Source organism: Melospiza georgiana, chromosome 9, assembly GCF_028018845.1.
Source record: "Melospiza georgiana isolate bMelGeo1 chromosome 9, bMelGeo1.pri, whole genome shotgun sequence".
NCBI lineage: Eukaryota > Metazoa > Chordata > Aves > Passeriformes > Passerellidae > Melospiza > Melospiza georgiana.
The window spans coordinates 25,890,777-25,912,025 of NC_080438.1; the positions used below are offsets into that span (position 1 = coordinate 25,890,777).

At 40.2% G+C, this 21,249-nt stretch overlaps 1 protein-coding gene across 6 annotated transcripts in view; it reads left to right on the forward strand.

Moving 5' to 3' along the window:
• Nucleotides 1-21,249, forward strand: part of OSBPL9 (oxysterol binding protein like 9) — a 56,897-nt gene that overhangs the window by 25,436 nt on the left and 10,212 nt on the right. For 4 of the 6 annotated variants that reach the window (XR_009114803.1, XM_058030163.1, XM_058030167.1 and 1 more), the window contains 5 exons: nucleotides 8,108-8,203; nucleotides 9,904-9,951; nucleotides 14,479-14,508; nucleotides 15,355-15,405; nucleotides 19,485-19,523. Coding sequence is in view for 5 of the 6 variants with exons in the window: in XM_058030163.1 (XP_057886146.1) it covers nucleotides 8,108-8,203; nucleotides 9,904-9,951; nucleotides 14,479-14,508; nucleotides 15,355-15,405; nucleotides 19,485-19,523 (264 nt within the window). In the remaining variant the exon portion in view is untranslated. Of the gene's footprint in view, nucleotides 1-1,271; nucleotides 1,339-8,107; nucleotides 8,204-9,903; nucleotides 9,952-14,478; nucleotides 14,509-15,354; nucleotides 15,406-19,484; nucleotides 19,524-21,249 lie in introns of those variants that run through there. The other 2 variants (XM_058030166.1, XM_058030164.1) reach the window with 2 other exon arrangements.

Consider the following 21,249-nt stretch of genomic DNA (forward strand, 5'->3'; position numbering starts at 1 on the left):
TGTACTATCTCTGTCAATTTACCTGTTAGACGTAAACAGTTTCAACCTTCTTTCACGTATTAAAGACCACTACAATTTTTTTAGAGAATAGCAGATCCCTGGATAAAAATTCCCATTTGACAGTCAGCTTTTTACCCCTCCTACTGCGCCATGGGTATGTTAGAAGTAATCTTCCCATCAGTACACTACAGCTGACCACGGGCTGAAGAACCCCACTCTGCAGTGGATGTGAGGAGACAGGGATTACCTGGGGAGCAATATGTGGATGTAGAAGGGCTGAGCTCACTCCCAAGGGATGCTTTTTTCCCCATCCTCAGTTTAGAAAGTCAATAGGTTAATGTGAGTGGTCCTGTTTAAGGTTTGAAATGAAGTAAAAGGAGTCTGTGCTGTTTTCTCCACCTGGAAGACTTTTTATGACATGGAGATACAGAGTCAAGGAATGAAACAGCAGAATATACATTGGTTTTATCAAAATGTACACTTCTATGCTTTCTAGAAATTGTGAGTGTAGTTATATTGGTGGAAATAGATTTCATGGTAGCAGCTAATAATGGAACTATTTTCCATTGCATAACTGTTCACGTTCCTGGAGATTTTCAAACGAGTAAGGTGTATTTAGGAGGAAAAAAAAAGCCCAAGTTAGTAATTTATCTAGTAATGTTTGAGGGAATAATTAAAAAACCTGAATTGAGTACTAAGAAACACATCCTGCATTATTGTAGATATGTTCACCATGGAATGTAATACTTTGTGGGCCACTGCTGTGTGGTCACCACTCATTTTCAAGAACCTTCTTCAGTGTACGGGTCATGTAACCTTTCAGCCTCTGGCCCTTATTTTGGAGTCGGTGGAGTAGTGTTCACTCACACCCTATTCGGGAACTGCCAAGGTTTGCCACGGGAGCTGCAGAGCCGATTTCAGAATGAAACACGACTACACTCCTTGCCAAACCTCTTTCTTCCACGGCTTAGGAGTGTGCTGTTCCTTCTGCTCCCCCTCACCGGCGGGACGCGGGGGCGGCACGAACAGGGGCCGAAGTTTGAGGGGATTCTCGCCGGGCCGAACCCGGGCAGGAACATCCCGCGCCTCCATGGCCGGCCAGGCCCCGCTGCTCTCCCTGCTCGCTCCCTCCCCCGGCCGCGGCTCCCGGGGCCGGCCCGCCCCGCTCCAATCTCCGTCCGCCGTGCTGGTGACGCGCTCGGCGGGGCCGCGGCCGGGGGTCGTGCCCTTCCCTTCCCGCCCCTTCCCGCCCCGCTGGAGGCGGCGCTGCCGGGGCCCGGCGGGCGGGCGGGCGGCCCCGCTGCTGCGCCGCGCTGGGATCACCGCGGGATGGCCGGTGTGAGTACCGGGGGGCCGCGGGTCGGGCTGCGGGGGTCCCTCGGGGCTGCGAGCCCCTGCCCTTGGCGGCCGAGCGGCGCTGCCCTGCCTGGGCACGGCGGGGACGGAGCGGGAGCAGGCACGGAGCGCCCGGGTGGCTCCGGGGGCAGCGAGAGCCGCCCGGTGCCGTGTGCCCGCAGGGATGGTGCTGTCCGTGTGCCCCAGGGATGCTGCTGTCCCATGCACTGACACGCCTTGGCTTCAGGAGCCTTTGAACAAACGGCCCTTGGTGCCCTTGATGTTGTTGTTTCGCTTTCCTTTTCCTTCGGACACAACAGCCGAACGGGTTCTGTGGGGGATTATTGGCTCAGCGGATGGCGGGGTCTGAGTGCCGCGGCAGAGATTATTTTCTGTAAAGGCATTTTCTTAGGCTCTTAGTTTCGCTAACTAAACATGTGGTTCACAGTCACTTAAAACCTTTAGGCAGCTGGTTTTGCCCAAAATGTTGTTTCTTTTCAGAGTATTTTTTTCGTATTTCCATGCTGCTTTTCAGTCTGCCTGTGCTGGGACAGGAGTGATCAAGTTTGAAAGTCTGACTTAAAGTTGACTTCACTGTACCAAAAACTCTGAGCTGTGAGGAACTGCACCAAAGCCCAGGGGGTTCGTGTGCTGAGTGAACCAAATCAGGAAGGATTACGAGTTAATGCGAGGTGGAGAGGTGAAGTGGTGTCTTTGTGTTCTCTAGTCTGATTAATCTTGCTGGTTTTATTTTTGCCTAAATGTTCTGCTGTGCTGTCCTTCACTATTCATAATGGAAATGTTTTTGAAACCCAGAATGAAACACACTTCTTCTGCCTCCCTCCCCCCCAAGCCTAAAATGAGCTACAGGGAAGGAACTGAGTCATAAATACATAGAATGTATAAAGGGGCCCAAACTGTCCAGAGGGCTGACAATTAGTAATGTTGTATCCAAAGGGAACAACAAGGGGGAGGAAACATTTCAGATACACTTGAAGCCTGATTTGTTTGAATTTTGAAACTGAAGTGTGCTGTGTTTTCGTATGCACTTGTATTAAAGCTATTGCTAAAAATACACATAGTAGTTCTAGTATTAGCTTTGGCTGTGTAAAAGTCATTGAACAGATGGTGTGATACTACTGGAAATGCCATTCTGAGCCCCGCAGAGTTTTCCCCCTTGTCCCCCCAAATTGTTACTGTTGTGGCATTAGCAGGCCTGTGGCTTTGCACTGGCAGCACAGCACTGGCCTCATACCCACAGGACCTAAGGGGGAGGGTGTGCTTGGGGTGAAGGCATGTTGTGGCTAAAGTTTCATGTTTGTGTGGGGAGAGAAGTTATCTCACGTTTTCTTCAGTTCCCCAGCAGCATCTGATGTCAAGCAGCAGTCCCATTCAGACAGGACATGCTTCTCATTGTCCTGCTTTCCTTGCTGTCTGTCAGGTACACCCTGGCAGCACCCTAGTGCTGCTACAAGTGCTTTTGGGTAGTGGAATTTGGCTCTGGAGTTGTCTCATGAGTTAGGATGGATAGCTCATGTCTTTTCGTAACACAGTAACTTCCTTATTTGATCTACACTAATTTACTTCAGCCTCTAAGTGGCCTCTGTAGAGACATGTGAACTGAAATCATGAAGGTGAGCAATTTCTAACCACCATTGAAGTGAAAGGAATTAAGTGAAAATTAATTGCTTTGTAGGTTGATAATTCCATAATTTAAACAAGATGTTTACTTCCTAAGTAGCAAATGATAAGAAAACTTGATTCTAGTAAGTGGGTCTGTGCTGGCTGTTGAGAAGAGTAGATTCAATGGTTTAAACACTGACTGACACCATGGCTTCACCAAAGTGTAGGAGTTGGTGCTGCCTCTGGAAGCAGTCCTCTCTCACTTCTCCAAGCAAAAGGGAAGAGGCAGTGTGGCAAGAAGGGTGGAATTTGGAACTTAAAATTGCTTTTCTTGCTGCTCTCTCTGCGTTTATTTTTAACCTTGATTAGTTTCCACATTGAGTTGTTTATGTGACAAGGTAAATGTTTATGCTGACTCAAAATAAAGAGCAGAGTGAAGGCTAAAGTGAGCAGCAGGGGAGCTGATTTGTTTCCCCTTCATTTATGCTGGTGCAAAGTGTTTATGAGATGTTGATAGTAGCAGTTCACTTAGTACCACATTAACCAGGGTTGTTTCTGACCTTTCTAAAGCTGCGAGCAAGAGCACAAGGTAGAGTAAAACTTCCTTGTGTGTTAAGTATATTACACTCTAAATATATTGCATTGTTATTAACTGGCTTTTCAGTGCTGCTCCTTTTGTGAGACAAGAATTCTTGCATAAAACTAAAACCAGGCTCTTTTAGATTCAGAGTATATCCAGTGTAGATGTTTTACAGGTGCTAGTGGGAGGGCATAGGGTTGGCAGCCATGCTGCCCTTTTCACATTTTGCTAATGAAGTAATCAGATAGTGCCTGAATACCCTAGAACATGTGCATTATCTGCACTGATTATAGATATAAAGGCAAAGGAATGGGACTCTAAGATGGTGTTTGTGAGGTTTCAGAGTTGTAACTTATACTTTAAAGAGAGAATTTTACATCAGTGTGTAAATGTTTCTGTCTTCTGAACTTTCTGTTCTCCTTGAAGAACTGATAATATCTACAGATACACACTCTTTGCTAAGCGTTTTGTGTTTTGCAAAGTAGAATCTTTTTTTTTTTCCTCTAAGAATTGCAATATTCTGTTTGGAAGGGTCATATGCTTTCCACAACCTATGCATTTGTTTTCAAACACATTCTGAGCTTCAAATATTGCATAAAAATCTAGCAGAGGAAAAAAATAGAGCTATTTTTGCCTCAAAAGTGCCCTTGTTTAATGGCTTACAAGTTCATTTCTTGTTTTTCTTCAGTTTTTTATCAGTGGTCCTTACAGGCAATGTCCAGCTCATCGAAATGAAGCATGTAGGCAGGAGATATGTTTCTGATGAGATATTGTGGATGAAAGGAAAACATTTTTATTCATTCCTTCAAACTAACTTCCACAGGAATTTTTTGTTGGATTTGGAATCCTAATTAGATGAAGAATGTAGAAGTGTCTTCAAAAAGATAAGAAATTCCACTCTGTACAGCTTTCTGCCTTCCTCCCCCAGGAAAGCTATTATTGTAATGCTTTTATTTGAGAAATATAGTTGAATTTTTCTGGTATGCTTCTTCTAAGGAAGATGCAATCTTTTCATCCCATCTGAGTTTGAAAGAACTGGTTTAAATTAGGCTGAATTACTTCTCAGCATGGACAAGTTTTGAATACAAATGCATTAGAGATATGTGTGACTTCTAATTTGGAGGACAAAGAAACAACACGAAATTCCCTTGGTGCTGGCGGTTCTGTAGTGAAAATAAGGCTCATAATATGGATGAGGGAAAGGATGCTATGGTACCCTTTTTTATCAGTATGGTTTGAGTATCAGGATATTTGTTCCCTCTTGGTGGGGAGCAGTCAGACATCAAATTACTTGTTTTGACACCAAACTTCTTGGTTTGGAAGATTCTGGTCAGGCTAAAATTTTTAAATCACTCCCTTCTGCAGCTGTTTAATCTGTTAATTCTTTTAAATTACATGAACACAGAGTCTTTATTTGCGGTTAATAAAGTGTATTTACAAATTGATGTAGTTACTCAATGGAAAAACAAGTTATACTACTTCAGATAGGTACTGACAGTAAGATAGAGGCAGTGTATTTTCTGAAGATCAGAAATAGTCTGGATTCCTGTTCTTTTCCATAATTTGAAGATACTTTCTTTAGAGTCACAGGATGACTTCAACTGGAGGAGACCTCTGGAAATCACCTGATCAAGCACCTTCTCACTGAAGGCAAACTTGTACTTTAGATCAGGTTGTCAAAGGTGAAACCCAGCTGAGTTTGGAGCTCTGCCCTCCAAGGGTGGAGGTTCAGCAATATCTGCAGGCAACCTGTTTTGTCAGCCTGTGAATAGGTGAGCAGTGGATTTTACAAGTTCCTCATAAAAATTTGATTGCTCGTTGAGATGTGCAGATTCCTAAATCCAAGTTCACCAAGCTGTTAAATGCCATTCTGGTGACTCTGCTCACCTGTTCCTTTTGAAGCCTCAGTTCCTTCAGGGCAGGGAAGGAGAGAAAGGGTCCCCATTTTACCTTTACTGGCTTTGAGAGACCAGAAGATCAAGAAATAAGCATTTGTTATGCAAATGTGCTCTTTGTGTATCTCCTCTTTCTAAATTACTGCTGGGTTTGAAATACTGATTGGTTTTGTTTGCTATTTATCCAGACTGTTTTTTCTATGGTATTGCTCTTTTCAACTTTTGAAAGTATCTTTTGGTTTTCAATTCTAAAACTATGTGAGAACTTAAATTATTAACCTAATCTCATATAAGACTGACTAATAAATTTCCTGAGAAGATTATAAAATTTCATCTTAACTATCCAAGAGCAAACTAGTTAGATGCTGCAGCTTTTAGTACCTGTGCTTTGCAAAATTATTCTCATGTTTCATCTCTGTTATGTTCAGCTTGACACTTTACCTGGTTTTATGGCTTTCTCTTTACAATTTGAAGTTTTAATTTTCTAATAGAACTTCTTAGGTTACAATTTTCACTCTGTGTTTTGTGTGGGTGTCTGCTCAGTTGTAACACTGAATGTTTTGATCAGCTTTTCCCTTAGTTCTAAGAGCCTGAAATTTAAGAATGACATTTTATCTTTAAGCCACCACTAAAAATATCAGATGGTTACATGTTCATAGTCATAGAGTGAGGACTGAAACAAAAATCAGGATTTTGATGCAGCATACAGATAACATGCACAGTAAACCATATTTCTGTGTATAGTATAGTATCTTCAGCAGAAATTTCCTGTATGTGGTTTGGTATATGAAACCTGACCTCCAGAATTTTTAACTGAGCTTGCAGGACCCTTTGCTGAACTAAAGAGTTTTGCTGGTAGCTGTACAGACAATTCCATTTTCAACGAGGAAATTGAATGCTAATTTCATGTCATTTCAGATGTAGTTTCAGTATAATTTAAACTAGTTTGAGGGAGAGTCAGAAGTTGCTGGGTTGAGAGCACTCTCCCTTCTGCCTATTAGTTGTTTTAATCATTTGTTACACTTGGTGCTTTTTGAATTTATGTTTTGTCACAGTCAAAATGTTTTGGGTTTTTTCCTCATCTTCTCCTCCCTCCTCCTTGTTTCACATTATTTCTAAAATTGGCTGGTGTTGGCTGTCTAATACAGGTGAAGCATCTTTTTTTGATTACAAGCCCAGCTGTATGGATAAATGTACTCCTGTAGAGCTGTTGTCAAGATCTGCATGCATATTTGTAGCAGATGAATAAAGAATAATGTTTTCTACAGTCAGTAGCTGGGTTTTGTTTTAGGGTGTGTGTGATACTGTGCAAGTCATTCCGCTGCTGCACAAAAATGCTCACACCTCTAAAGAGCCATCAACAAAACTCTTGATATGATGGCCCAAAATCATACAAAAATAAGATAAATTATCTGCTCTGACAGAGCCAACAATGCCAAAGAAAATGTTACCCTAATGTGGAATTTTACAAATACTGATTGCCCATCTTCCTCCATGTGGAATGTATTTCCCCACTGGTTGATCTTTCCATGCTCAGACTCTTGAGGTGCTCAGCAGTTCAAACAGCAATTGATGTTTTCAGTAGAGTTTGAAATTGTCCTGTTTGAGATCAGTGTGAAAATATTGAGGCTGGTAGCAAAGTTGTCTCTGCTGTGATGCTCTCAGGATTATGTTCTCTTACAACTGATGTTTGCTTCTTTATCCTTCATGGATTTTTCCTCCTGTGTATGTTTATCCTACAGTGTACAATTTTTTCCAACTTCAGTATTTGTTTCTCAGTTCTATTTGCATTAAAGATACTATATAAATAAACCTTTAATGTGTTTGCATAGTATATGGGCATCCAGGTAGAAGTAATCAAGAATCCTCTATTCTCTTTCCTCTAATTAAAGATGTATCCCAGTGGGAATTTGTTTGTTTAAATCAGTGGTGTGTAAGTTTAGAGATAGGGATTGTGTTATATACAGAAGTGTGTTCTGAGTGGTATATTATTAGGAGAAACAAGTTTCCAAGCAAGAAAATATAAAACTAATAATTCTCATTACACTGATACATTGTCCTTGGTGCTGTGTGTGCAACTAAGTGTTAGAATTCAGATACAGTGACAAAGATGCAAATCATTATATTATCTATATTATAGCTGTACAGGAACTAGGGTGACCAGGACTAATGATTTTGAACTTTTCAGATCAAAGGTATTTAAGAAAAGATTTAGCAGTTCTTAGCTAGGGAGCTGTGAGTTGAGCAATGCTGTGTGAAGTGTGAAAAGTGCAGTTTTCCCACTGGGTGTGATTTGGGCTTCCCTAGCCGAAGTGTAAGGGTATGGAATCACAAGACAGTCCTCAGAAAAATGTGAATTCTCCTTTATATTTTATAAAGAAACTTTAATCAGTGTAATTTAAGAGGATTTGTTCAATCATAAGTAATGAAATACTCTGGTGTGTGATGATTATACCCCCTGTGAAAATGTGGAGTAATTTACTGCTGCTGATTTAGCTGCAGATAGAAGCCAAATGTGTTCAGCTGTGTGCCTGTGTCTGCACGTGGCAGGATGAGAGGCAAGGCAGCATTTTCTCAGTCAGATGGCAGGCAAAACCATATTGCTGTTGTACTTTTTTCTCTCCTCTGAGACACTAATTAAATATTTTATTTTTGTTTGTTTATTTATTTCTAGGGTGTGGATTCAGGATTTGTTCCCAGCGTTCATGATTTTGACAAGAAACTTACTGAGGCTGATGCTTACTTACAGATCTTGATAGACCAGCTGAAGGTATGGTAACTAAATGCTGAATTTATTGTGCTGGGGGTCTGTTTGTCAGGCTGGGTTTCAAGGCCACCTTGAAAGGAAGCTCAACAGAGATAGCCATCAAAATGAAAATGCCTTTTTCTTAGGATTGTTAAAAATTAGAATATCTCAAGCAGATTTAAATAAAATGGTTTACAGTGGCTGAAAGGTTCTGTTTTCTATAAAACCTTTATGGAAATTGCAAGGTTAAATGTGTGAAGTTTCATTTTGAAACATAATTAAATCATTGTGTTGCTCATAGCATTTTGGAGTCTATCTTGAGAAGATTTTGTCGAGTGATGTGTAACTACAGTTGCAGATAGTTTCAGACTTTGTTGCAGTGGTGGTGGTGGATAATCTTTGCTTTGTCCTTGGGTGAAAGCATTCTGTAGGAGTGTTGCACAATACAGCTCTTTTAAACTTTGTATTTTAAGAATAGATGGGACTGCAAGGAGCAATGAGGTCGTATCTCTCAGTACTCACCTTAGTGAGAAAAACACTTTTTGCTGCTGCTTAGGACACTTTTTCCCATGACTCAGCTGATTAAAATTGCTGTTAAATTGCTTCAGTTCTGCTGGGTTGGATTTTTCCCCCTGATATAATGTGCAAGTATTGCATGTGGGATATTCAGCAAAAATTCAGTTGGAGGGTAGGGTGGAGAGGGGGATGTGCACAGCAACAAAAATGAAGGTAGGCAGAAGAGATGCAAACAAAATTCAGAGCTGCCCTGCAAAGACTTGGTCAGGAGCTTTTCTGCCACTCTGGAGCCATCACTTCACTGACAGAAGGTATTTAAATCTTTACACCTTCTAATTGTTATTTCAGGCCAGCTGGGGGGAGGGGGATAGAAATTAATTAATAATGAAAGATGAGTCAGTTTGAGGATGGACAGAGACCAGGATCACAGCCTATTTTTAGAGCTAGAAATCAGCCCTCAGGGGAAAGGGAACACATGAGTAGGTTTGAGGCAGGCAGTGGAGTGCAGAGCTGCAGCTCACTTCCTAAAAATTACATCCTCTTCTCCAAGCTGCAAGGGTGGATGTGATGAACTTTCAGCAATACCCGTGGTCTTTTCTCTTCCTTGAGCAGTTTCATGGTTGTGTGTGCACCTTAGAGTGCCCTCAGAGGCCTCTGTTAACTCTTTCAGCCCAGCTTGTGTTAAATGCACATGCAGGCTTTGCAGTGAGGGCTTGTTTCACTTTGCTTTGTTGCATCTCCTGTCCCTCTTTTAAGATAATAAACATAAATTAATGCTAGGAAGTCATATCTTCCCCAAAAAATGTGCTTACATGATTTGGATCGTGTACCTGAATCAAGGAGCCTGGAAGGGTTGATGAGAGTTAAAGCTCTTCTGGTTAAAGGTTTTTGCTGAAATAGAAGAAAGGCAGCTGGAGGTTTTCTGATGAGCACAGTTCTGTTCCTTAACCTCACCTTTTTCTTCAAATCATGGTAGAATTGTCAGGCTTAGCTGTGAGATCTCGTGCAGGATGGGATGATGTGAGAAATTAGTTACAAATCTGCTATATCACAAATGCTGTAAAGAAATACCAGGCCAAAACTGCTTTGGATCCTAATACCAGGGTTGTATGACTTTATCCTTATTATTTGAAATGTCAGTGTTTCTGTCTGATTTTATGCGGAAAAATAAAACTTTCAGTATTCTCACAAGTATCTCTTTCTTTCAGCTCTTTGATGAAAAACTCCAGAACTGCAAAGATGATGAACAGAGAAAAGCAAGTACATTTTGTCTTAAAAATTGTTTATCAGGTGGTGTTGTGCATCAGTTTGCTGTAGTAGAAATGCTAAGTACACATTTATTGGGTTGTCAAAGTCACTTCAAGCAATTTGAATAACTTAGAACAGTTGTGTTGTGACTAAGTTTGCAAAAAAATTTTAGTAATAATGGGAGTCATAACATTATAAAAGGCTTCAGTCTGTCAGAAAGAATTGCTCCCCTGCTATCCCATATATTGAAATGCTTCCAACAGTATTGAAAGCATTTTAAGTTAAATTTGCTATTTTTTAATCTTTAACAAGGATGCGTGTTAAATGTTGGTAGGAATTACAAAGCTATTCCAAAGGCAAAGAAAGAAATACTCCTAATCATGTATTTCACATAATCAGTCTGCATCCTGTGTAAGTTTATGACACATTGAAAGTCTGAGAATGCTTCATTCACTGAAGTGAGGGTGCCAGAAATGTAGCACAAATGTAGTAGAAATGGGGAGCACAGCTCTTTGAGCAAGGGTGTAATTCAATTAAAGGTTTGTGTTCTTTGCATCCCCTCCTGTTCCGTGCCAAAGCCAGCTCTGTCAGTTCAAGCACTGTTTAAGAAAGGCTGGCACATGCCTTTGATGATGTGGGTTTGGCTTTAAGTGTCACGCTGGTTTCATTTATTAATTGGTGTGTGTGGAGGAGAGATTTAACCATTCCTTATGAAGGGTTTGTTGCAGAGCAGTTGCTTCCCTTCAGCAAATGCAGTAATTTTGATATGATGAAGTAGTGGTGTATTTATCCTTGTTCCCTCCCTCAATGTCTCTTGTGGAAAACAAGCTGTGTTCTCGTGGTGTTTGGTTCCTGTTTTGAAAACTCTTTGATGTTTTCTGTGTTTAGTTTTACTTCTTTATAATGGTTGTGACCTTTCGAGTGTTATTCATCTCACCTGATGTGTTAAGTGGTGTCTTGGGGAGCTCTTTTTCATGTACAGGCTTTTAAAAGAACTTTGAAGTGCCTCTCTGTCAGTGTGTTCAATCTGTAGACAAGTGACCACAAGAGTCAGGTCTAAGGATTTTGTATTTCTCCTTCAGTGTGTTTTACTGGGAAGAGTTGTCCTTCAATTCTGACCTCCCTCCAGATGCTGCTTTGCAGATCAGGCAGTACTTCCTTTTTTTCCTGTGGCAGTGCTCCTAATCCCTAGAGGCTTTCCACATGTTGTGCTGACTTCTTTATTTGTCTGTGCAAGGTATCTGTGGCACAGATGGGTTCACTTTATAGAGAAAGGGGAGGCTCATTTTGAAGAGGTTGGCATCCTCTGGTTTTAAATCTTGATGAGGATTGCTATTACTGCAGATTCCATTTATTCTCTATTAAAAATGAAAAACACTTGACAAAGCATTCTTTTGTCTCTGCCTGCACTGAGAGGTTTTTTGATACAGTATTTGGCATTTTCCATGTTTGTTATGGAAGTATGGTTCAGCTGTCAGATGATGAGCTGAGTGTAATCTGCAGGGTGCTTCCATCAAACCCATAGTTCTTTCCTCCAAGAAAACAAGTTTTGGATATTTGAGTTTTAAGTGCTTCCCAACCACCTGAGTGCTGTTCTGAAACTGTTTATGGCCAGGGATTTCAAACCTGAGCTGTTGTTTTTGCAGGTTCACAGAGCATTGGATGAGCTGGCTTTTAGTTGCAGAATGTTTGGTCTTTTGGAGATGGTGACACAGGTTATAGGTGTTCTGACATGCTTCAAAATCTCCTGGATATCTTCTGACATGTGCTAATCTCTTGAATTTGGATGAAGACAGTGCAGATGCAGGCCTGCTGAAAATGCAGTGATTTTCATCAATTCCCTGTGCTGCATTGTTGTTCTGGCAGAAGTGCAGGGTATGGGGGGATCATGCACAACCAGCAGTGCCCCAGTTCTTACAGTGTGACCAGGATTTCTGATGAGAACTCCAGCACAGCTTTCCTGTTCACTTTGGTGGAGTTGTCTTGACCACACATCAGGGAGAAGAAAACTGGAGCACTCGAAGGCACGAGAATAGCAAAGAGGGGCATGTGTGCAGGCTGGAACAAAGCTGACATTACTCAACAGGATTTGGGAGGAAAGTGCAGCCTGTTTAAGCTGTTTGGTTCAAAACAAGTGCTTTTTGTGAAGTAAATCCAAGGCTGAGCACACAGATTTGGGTTGCTCCTTACAGATTTCAACCATGAGTCAGCTCCCCCTCCGTGCCTCTGCTGCCTCTGTGCTGGGTGAGCTGATCCCTCTGTACTCCCATGATTGTTGAATGAGGCAAAAATCATGTTGCATGAGGAAAAATTAGCTTCCTCAGTGATTTCCTAAAAAATCAGGTGTCAAGGAGATGCAATGAGCAGCAAGTAGAGGGAGTAGTTTCAGCAGCAGCCTGCAGTTTGATTAGATTAAATGTAGCAAATTGTGTTCTGCAATTGTAAATCTGCATTCTGCAAATGTGGATCTGCAGGAAATTGGTCTGTCAGATGAAAATATGTGTATTCATTACTGAAACTAGGGGAACTGTCTAAAATTTTATCTTCATCAGTTTTCAAAGACTAGGGATGATGAAAAGAGAAAACTGTGATAGGTGTTAGTAGTAAATGTTTGGGGGGTTTTGGTTTTTCTTTTATTGGTAATGTATTTTATCTTCAGCATACCTGCTTATGGTTTTCCTTGCAGTTCTGTCTAACTTATCAAAGTTCCATGTGCTGTGTTCTTGCAAGGTGGTCATGGAGCACAAATGTGAAAAATACTGGATCAATGCAAACTGTCACTGCTTAATTTGGCCAGCTCACAAAGAATTCATTTCCAAAGAGGAAAAAACTATGGTTCTATGATTTACTGAAAGGCCTTAGAAATCTGCTTGTCTTGAGGTTTTTTCCCTTTCAACCTTCCATGTGATCTTTGATAAAATTACCCTTTTGTCTGTACCTCGGTGTAAGAACAACAATGTCTCAGTGAGCTCTTTGGAAAATTACAGATGGGTGGGGAGAAACCAACATCACTAAATTGCATCACATGGCCTGAGGTCACTTTCTTATTTTCAGCAAAGGTGATGTCACTGAAGGGACTGAGATCTCAGTTTATTTGGTGTCTAAATACTCTGTAACAAGTGGGGGAAAAAATGAGTAAAGAATGATGAAAGCTGCTTGTGGCTGCCTCTGGTTGGCTGTACAGCCTTGAGGCTGCATCATCTCCTTCAGCTGCATCATCTTTCATCCAACAAGATTTGTGTGCTTGGGTGCATTGCCTATTCTATTTTGGTGCTAAAAGGCTCAAGACTTCCATGCTGTCATGTTTGAAATGCTTTTTTGGATATGTGCTGATAAAGTTTAGACTGGAAGTCTCGTGGAGACGTGAAAAACAAACAAAAACAAAGCCAAGGAATTTTTAGCTGTTGGCATGTTTCTCTGCTAGCAGCAGGAGTAAATATAACGTAACTTCATGGTATAACATCCCTCATGTGATATACCCTAGATAAACATGATCCAGTTTTTAGTAGGAAGGCCTGAGTCTGGGTTCTGTTTTGCCAATTAATCCTGAAGAAAATATACAGCATCCCTTGAGTAATATCTAGAGCATAAGAAATATATCTAGAGCACAACTGAGAATTCCCCCCAGGAATTGCCTGAGAGGCTGTCACTGCATTTGTTTTGTTTTTAATCCACAAACTGGGACTATTCATTTCTGTGGATTTAGAGCTGCCTGCCCTTCTCTTATGCTTTAGGCTTTTCCTTGCAATGCCTGGCACAGGGAAAGGATCCTTTACACACTTGGATTATTCAACAGTCAAGAAGATTGTGACTCAGGTCACATGAGACACTCAAATTAATCAAAACAAAGAGCTCCTGTAATTGCATTAGTGGAGGTTCAGTGCTGAGCCCAGTTTAGTGATTTTGCCTCCTGCAGACAGAGCCAAGGACATCAACAGGAAGCATCTGCTGCTGCACCAGGTCATGCAGATCCTTTTGCATGCCTGAGGTGCAGTTCCACACAGGAAACCTTTATGGACCAGTGTTTCTAGATAAAATTCAGTAGGCACATTTCCAGATGCACTTTGGAGGCATAGGAAGAGCAGGAACATGTGTGCACTGCTGTTTTCTGTGATTTGTTTCAAGCTGTGCTTAACTGCAAATGTTTATTGCACTTGAGTGATGGTCACTTGGTGTAATAGTGCTGAAATGTGCCACCATTCATGCACTTTATAAGGATACAAAATGAACTTAGAATCTTCCTACTGCATTTCATTTTTGTTGATGTTATGCAAAAAGGAAGTATAGATTTTAATGGGTAAATGTCACTGTTAAAAAATTCTTAACCTTGTCATCTTTAAGCTTGAATTATCAGTTTGACTTCAGTCTTGTCTTGCAAATTGTCTATATATGGAAATAGTGTTTAATATGTTGGTTTAGGGCTTTTTTCCCTCCCCCAGTTTAAAATTAAAATGTTATGTTTATACAGTATTTAGGTCAAACCAGATGCTGGAAATTCTGTCTTTAATCACACTGTTTTGATTTTTCTTTTACAGAAAATTGAAGGTCTCAAAGAAACAACCAGTGTAAGTTTCTTTAATTTTTGTAACTCTTATATATTGATTCTGAAATCCACCTTATTTCCTTTGGGAAGTTTTTAAAACCTTTTTACAGAAAAATGAGAATCCAGATTAGGCCCAACATTGTGATGGCAGAGACAACCTGTTTCTGGTGCTGTTTTCAGATTTCTGTCCAGCACCTTGGGATCATGGAATAGTTGAGGTTGGAAGGGGCCTCTGCAGGTCTGTAGTCCAACCCTGTGCTCAGAGCACCATCAGCTGGAACAGGTGATGAGCAACAGGACCAAATCTAGTTTGGGTTTTGAGTAACTCCAAGGCTGGAGGCTTTACAGCTTCCCTGGACAATCTGTTCCAGTGTTTTGTCATCCATAAAAAAAATAAAATGTGTTTTGTTCTGTTTAAGGTGGTTTTCCTGTATTTCTGTTTGTGGCCATTGCCTGTCCTGTCACTGGGCTCCAATGGGAAGAATCTTGCCCTGGCTCCCCTGCCTGCCCAGTCAGATATTGATCCCCCTTGGAAAGGTCTCCCTGAGCCTTTTCCTCTGCAGATTGAACAGACCCAGCTCTCTGAGCCTGCCTTCCCCTGATAATTCACCTGCCTGCAGCACTCTGGGGGTTTGAGCTGACCTCCATTTCACCCTGAGAGCCTGGCTTTGTGCTCTGTGTGCCTTTGGGAACCTCAGTTTGCTGCTGCTGTGCTTTTGTCTCTGAAAAAAAAAATGGGGAAGGGAAGGTAGGAATTCAACAGAACTGAGTGTCCATTTGGCTCACACCCAATATTGTATGTAACTAATAAATACAAAATATTAAGGGATAGTAACACATTTTTTTTCTGATATTTTTCTTTTCCTAGAGCATGGTAGAATCAATAAAACACTGCATTGTGCTGCTACAGATTGCTAAAGTAAGTACACTCTAAACTATTCTGAATTTTAGTGATACAGCATTAATCTAATTGGAACCTAAAAGTGCCTTCTGTATGATCCAGGAACAAGAAAACAATTTTAAGTTGATTTCTGCTTTTATTTTAATGAAGTTTCTGAAACACTGAGTTCCACAGCAGACAATCCTGCTAATGCTCATGGTAACAGTCACGTTGGTTTGAGTTTTCTTTCAGATAAACTTTCTTTTGCAGAGCTTGCTACTAAACTAAAGAAGAACTTAGACAAATGTCAGGTAGACAGAACAGGAACTTAACAAAACTCTTCTTTCTGCTTCATTGAAGAGTGTGACTAACAAATAAAAAGGGGAGAAGGATGATGGAAGCAGTGAAACTGGTTTGGCAAGGTCTGTCACAGGTCTGAAGTTCATCATGATGTTGGAACTTCTTGAAGTTAGAATTGTTTCATTTGAGAATGCAGTGTGGGTAATGCACTTATGCTTTTCACCTGCATGTTTTATTGGATTTTAAAATTTGGGGAGTTCTGGATTTACTATTTGTCAGATTCTGCCCTTACAGGTTTAAGATTCTATATTTAGGATATGTGAATTATGAACTGCTGATTTGTATCTTGTGACCAAAGTGGAGGGAGGTGATATTTTGCAAAGAAATAAAGGCATTTTCAGAATTTCAGGCTGCTCTACTCAGAACACATTCTGATTTATCCAGATATAGGTGTGGGCTCTTCAATTATTTTTTTTTTCTGTAATTCTGGATCAACCATATTTTGTGGCTTTGGCATGGAAAACTGCTGTTAGTGTTCATTTTAGATGCCAGATATGTTGTACAAAATTCTGAGTGCAATGAAAGTTGAAATATTTAGACTCTTACAGGATCCAAAGTCATTTACTGAAAGGATCAGTGCATGTTTTGTGAAATTCAATTTTCATATCTATTACTTAAGAATTTGTGAAGATAATGCTTGTTAATTAAGAGGTTTGTAAAAAACCAAAACTTTTTTACAAGTACTAGGGTTACAACATTGAAATAGTTTTGTGCTACATGAATTTGGAGCTAGCACAGTCTTTATTTAACATGCAGTGAGGCTACTTCAATCCTTCACTGTGGTGCCAGCAAGAAAAGCCTTTCAGTATTTAATTTGCTGTTATTTAGTCCTGGGTATATTTTGAGGTGTTTTAGTACAGTGAAGACAAAATGTCATTTTTAGGGATTTGATGGAGTCAACTGTACATAGGTTAGATGGTAATATGCTGATTTTCTTACCTGTATGTCATTTGCTGTCTTGAGGAAGCTGTTGGACAAACTGCAAGGAATTATTAGCTCATTTTTTCTTAATTACTGTATAAATGTATTTAGTAGTTCTTGTTTTCACAGGGGTTTAATTCCTATGAAATTTTACTCCTTTTCAAAACCTCTGCTATGTAATTAGCAAGTGTGAAATTGCAGTTATAATCTGCTTTTCAGGCTGTTGATCAGAGCTGGTAACTGAGTTATCTTTCTTGTTTCTGTTGAATATCAAATCCTGTTTCTGCTCCGAGTTCATTGGGAGTCAGACAAATGTGACCACTTATGCTGATTATAAAACATATTTTGGAGTGCTTTAGGTGGTTTGCAGATAATGGACAAAGCTGGGAGTGGCAGATGCAGCCCCTTGGGTCAGGTTCAGTCCTTTACTGCTCCAGCTGCCATGTGAGTGTAAAGGCAGGTGGAATTTGAGTCCCCCAGAGGTGCTAACTTGCTTTTTGTTGCACTAAATCAGACCTTGGAGTGTTTCTTTCAGTACCACTAAATATTAACCAGAGTAAATAGGTGAGCTTATCCACTAAGGAGAGGGGGTTTATTGTTGTGGGGTTTTGCTAAACCACATCTGAAGCTCTTCTGGAGCTGTTGAAGACAAGGTGGGTTAAAGGGTTAATATGCGCAGCTAATTGCAAGATGCTGATCCACATATAGTGAAAAAAAATTCCCAGTACTTTAATAACCTCTTTTCTGCTTTCTCTTCACCTTCTTTGTCTCTCAGGCAACTCTACTTTTTAACCACAAGGGAATTCTGTCTTCCTTCACCTTTTCCATTAACTGTGTTAGTATCCTGACTTCCTACTGCTGTAGAAAATTTATAGTACAGAGGGATTTGGAGTTTCTTTCCCCAGAGTTCTGCAAGTTGTTTGTGTGTGATGCAATCTCTGTGTAAAAATGTGCCTGACTTTAGCTTTGTGCTCTCCAGTAGAAACCTTTTGAGATTCTGCAGGATTTTTCCCAAATCTGTATGGCAGGTGTGGCTGCTGACTGACACTGCTGAAAAGAAATCATCTTAACACCACCCTGCACTCCATTTTTACTTCCACAGTGCCTTTCTCATTGGCAGACAGGTTTGCCAATCTGTGTTACCACTTCTCTGCATACTTAGAACTCTCTGTTTCCAGCACACAACCATTTATTATGTTGATTATTTGGAACATTGAGGCAAATCTGGACTTTTATTGGAGTTTCCTTTTGTTTCTTTTTTAAATTGTGTTCAGTTGCTCTGTTTCATGGATTTTTACCTGTGTTAATATTTGGACAGGTAAATTTTCGTTACACTTGCTGGTAAATAGTCTGTAATTACACCACTCATACTGAGGTGACTCATGACATTTCCAAAATAATGAACTAAATACCAGCTAAACAGGAATATGTCATAATACATTCATTGCTTATCAAAAAGAAGTCAAAAATAAAAAAGTGGGAGCAAAATAATATACAAAATAAAAAAAGGTGGAGCATTTGGCCTGTGGTGTCCCTTTGTGTGTGTGGCAGCTGAAGATGTGCAGCCCTGCTGATGTGTGTGATGTAAAATCCATTGAATGTTCTGCCAGTGATGTGGTAAAACTCAGTCTTAGAAATATATTTTATATATGTGTTACGAAGTACCTTTTATAATTTAGATATTTCGTTCTGCATCCTTCCCTTCTCTTTTCCACTCCATTTCTGGCAGTCTTGCCTGCCCAGTTTTGTGGAATTTCTGCCTTCCTTACCTTAGTGATGCATTACTGAGGTGGGACAGCAAGCATCAATGCTCATGCAGCATCTTTGTGGTTTTTCCTTAGGTCTTAAGTTTGTGGATACAACATGGGGGTTTTTTTTTGTGTTGGGAAAAAAAATGTGTTTTGTAAATTTACAACCCAGTGGAACTTTTTGTTCTTTTGAATGCCAGACTTCAAAAATCTCAACCAGCAGAGATGAAATTTGGACAGCCTATTGCCAGCTGTATAAGCTAAGGAAGGATGTATTAAGTATCAAAACATAAATATGTGCCAATTTCCTTTATACTTCTTACAGTTTTTTTTTCTTGTTCCTTTCAAATTTAACTGGAAATCCAGGGGAATGCCCTGCAGGCAAGTTTTGAGGTTCACGCTGGCTATCAGGCATTGATGTACAGACTGATATGGACTTTGCAGCAGAAGGGAAGAGATTTGGTTTAGTGTTCAGTAGAATTTATACTGGTGCTGCTCAGTGCTAAAACTGTGCTGGCTCAGATTGGCATTAAAGGTCTGCTGCTCGTGCCATTCCCCTGAGGACAGATGTTTTTACATTGCCTGCTCTTTCATTTATACTTCTGGGCAAAAAACCCCAAAATCTGAGCTAGTGAATGATCTTAAAGCATTTTAAAATATAGTGAATGCCAATAAGCAAAAGTTAAAACCTTTCAGATTAAACCTCTGCCTTTCTTGTGTGTTAATCTCAGAAACTGAGAACTTCATTTTTCAGGGACTTGCAGGATCTGCAGAGCATATTTTGAGGAGCTCCTGGGTATTGGGAGCACCCCCATTATAAAGCAGAGCTGCACTCTGCAGTAGAGAAAGGATATTTTTAAAATTGTCTGCACTCATGTGGACAGGCCCTCAGAAAATGCTGATCCTCAGAGGTGCAGTGACTGGGTGTGGAATTGTCCTCCAAGTTTAGTTGCTGTGTCACAAGATGAGGAACATTTTATGGCTGAAAATGTGAACATTCCTGAGGGAAACTCGCTGTTCTCACTTAGCACAGAACTGATAAGTCATGCAAGATTGTTATGTTGATATTTTTAACATTTTTTCCTTAAGGACCAAAATAATGAGGAGAAGCACGCAAATGGACTTATAGTAAGTTTAAATCTAATCTTTATCTCTTTAATTCTGCAGAACATGTGAACAGAGACCTGAATTTCCACTCACTTTGCAACATGCTTCTTCCTTTCTCTAATTGACTGCTTCCAGTGTCCTGTTAAAATTCCTGTTGAGTCCTTAGGTTGGCTAACCCTTGTCTTTAGAAGATAGAGTGGTCACTTTTGTGTGGAGTGTCTTGAGCAGCAGTGTTGTGACTGAACACTTAGATAAAAATCTGCCATGTGAACAGATGAAAGGGAAATTACTGGGATAGAAATAGTTCTGTGTTCTGTCTGAAGTGTCTTTGTGTAGGAAATAGATCTGCTCTCCGTGTGCTTCAAGTAGTTTGTCTTTTCTACAGTGCTGCTCCTTTGATGCAGAGTTGTGTAATGTCTGTCTAAGCAATGTTTCTTCTTTAATAGAGCTGCTGCATTTTTAATGTAACTTCTGTCATTTTTGGTTTTGGTCACACGTGGTTTCTTTTTCTTTGTTCTTTTTTTGTCACTTGAGTACATTTCAGATACTTTTAATAGGAGATTGGTTTCAGTAAAAACTCTAAAAATCCTGATGTGTTTTCATTAGAGCTGTCAGTAATTCCCAGTTGGTTGTTTGTCCACTACAAACAGATTTAGCAGTTGGATTTTCTGGTGTGAACCTTGGACTGAAGATGCACATGCATATTTCAGTTTTGTGCTTATCGTAAATAAATGAATTATTATGTGCCCTGCAGATGGAACATAATTCAGGTCTTAGTGTGAGGGAACAGCTTCTGTGATGTCCCCTGGAAAAGAGAGGCTGTGCAGGAAGGCACTTCCACAGGCACCTGCACATCTGGGCTGCAACTCAGAAATTTCATAGAGATATTGCAGCTTGGTATAGTCTGAATTTGATTAGCCACTGATCTCATTATCTGTGGGCTGGCCTGTACTGGGGAGGAAAAATATTTCTGTAAGAATATATTAACTGTGGGTCAGTGATTGTGAAGTCTGAAATTGTGATGCTGTGGATGTCAGCATCACCTTGGGCTAAAGGTCAGGATTTCACTTTAAACTTAGGCAGAAATAGAATCATTGTCTGCTGCCATGGTGGGATGAGCCCTGTTTCTGTGTAATTGTTACTCAATTGTTATTAAACTCAGAGCAGGAGACTTTCAGGTCTGCCTTCAGCTGTTTCTAGCCCATGAAGGCATCCCTCAAAATATCCAACATGAAACTCCAGTTCTTGTTGCAGAATGGAGAATTGTTTAAGGATGAGGTTACAGCCCTGAATACAAAACCAGAATTACTTTGTTCTTTCTTTATCACACCAGTGTTCTGTATCATGTGGAATATTAGTTTCCCTAAAAAATAAAGGAGATGTAGGTAGCAATAGCATCCTGTGTATCATAGAACCATCTTGGGTTTTAAGTCTTAACTCTTAAGATGGGATCATCCTTTTAAACTGTGAATTCTGTGGGACAGGGACCTTCCTGTGCTGAACACATAATTCCACAAGGAGGTGAAGTACTGGGTAAGGGACATTGCCTTTATGCTGGAATGCAGTGGAGAAATATTACCTGTACTGGATTATTTGTAGTAGTAAAACCAATGAAACTGTAGAAAGCTAATTTATAGATGTTTTTAATGGAGTTGTTTTTTTTTTTAGTGATAAGCAGAGAATAATTGTTCTGTTTTTGTGCTATAAAAAAATAATAGAACTTTTCACTGATTTTTAGAGTCATACA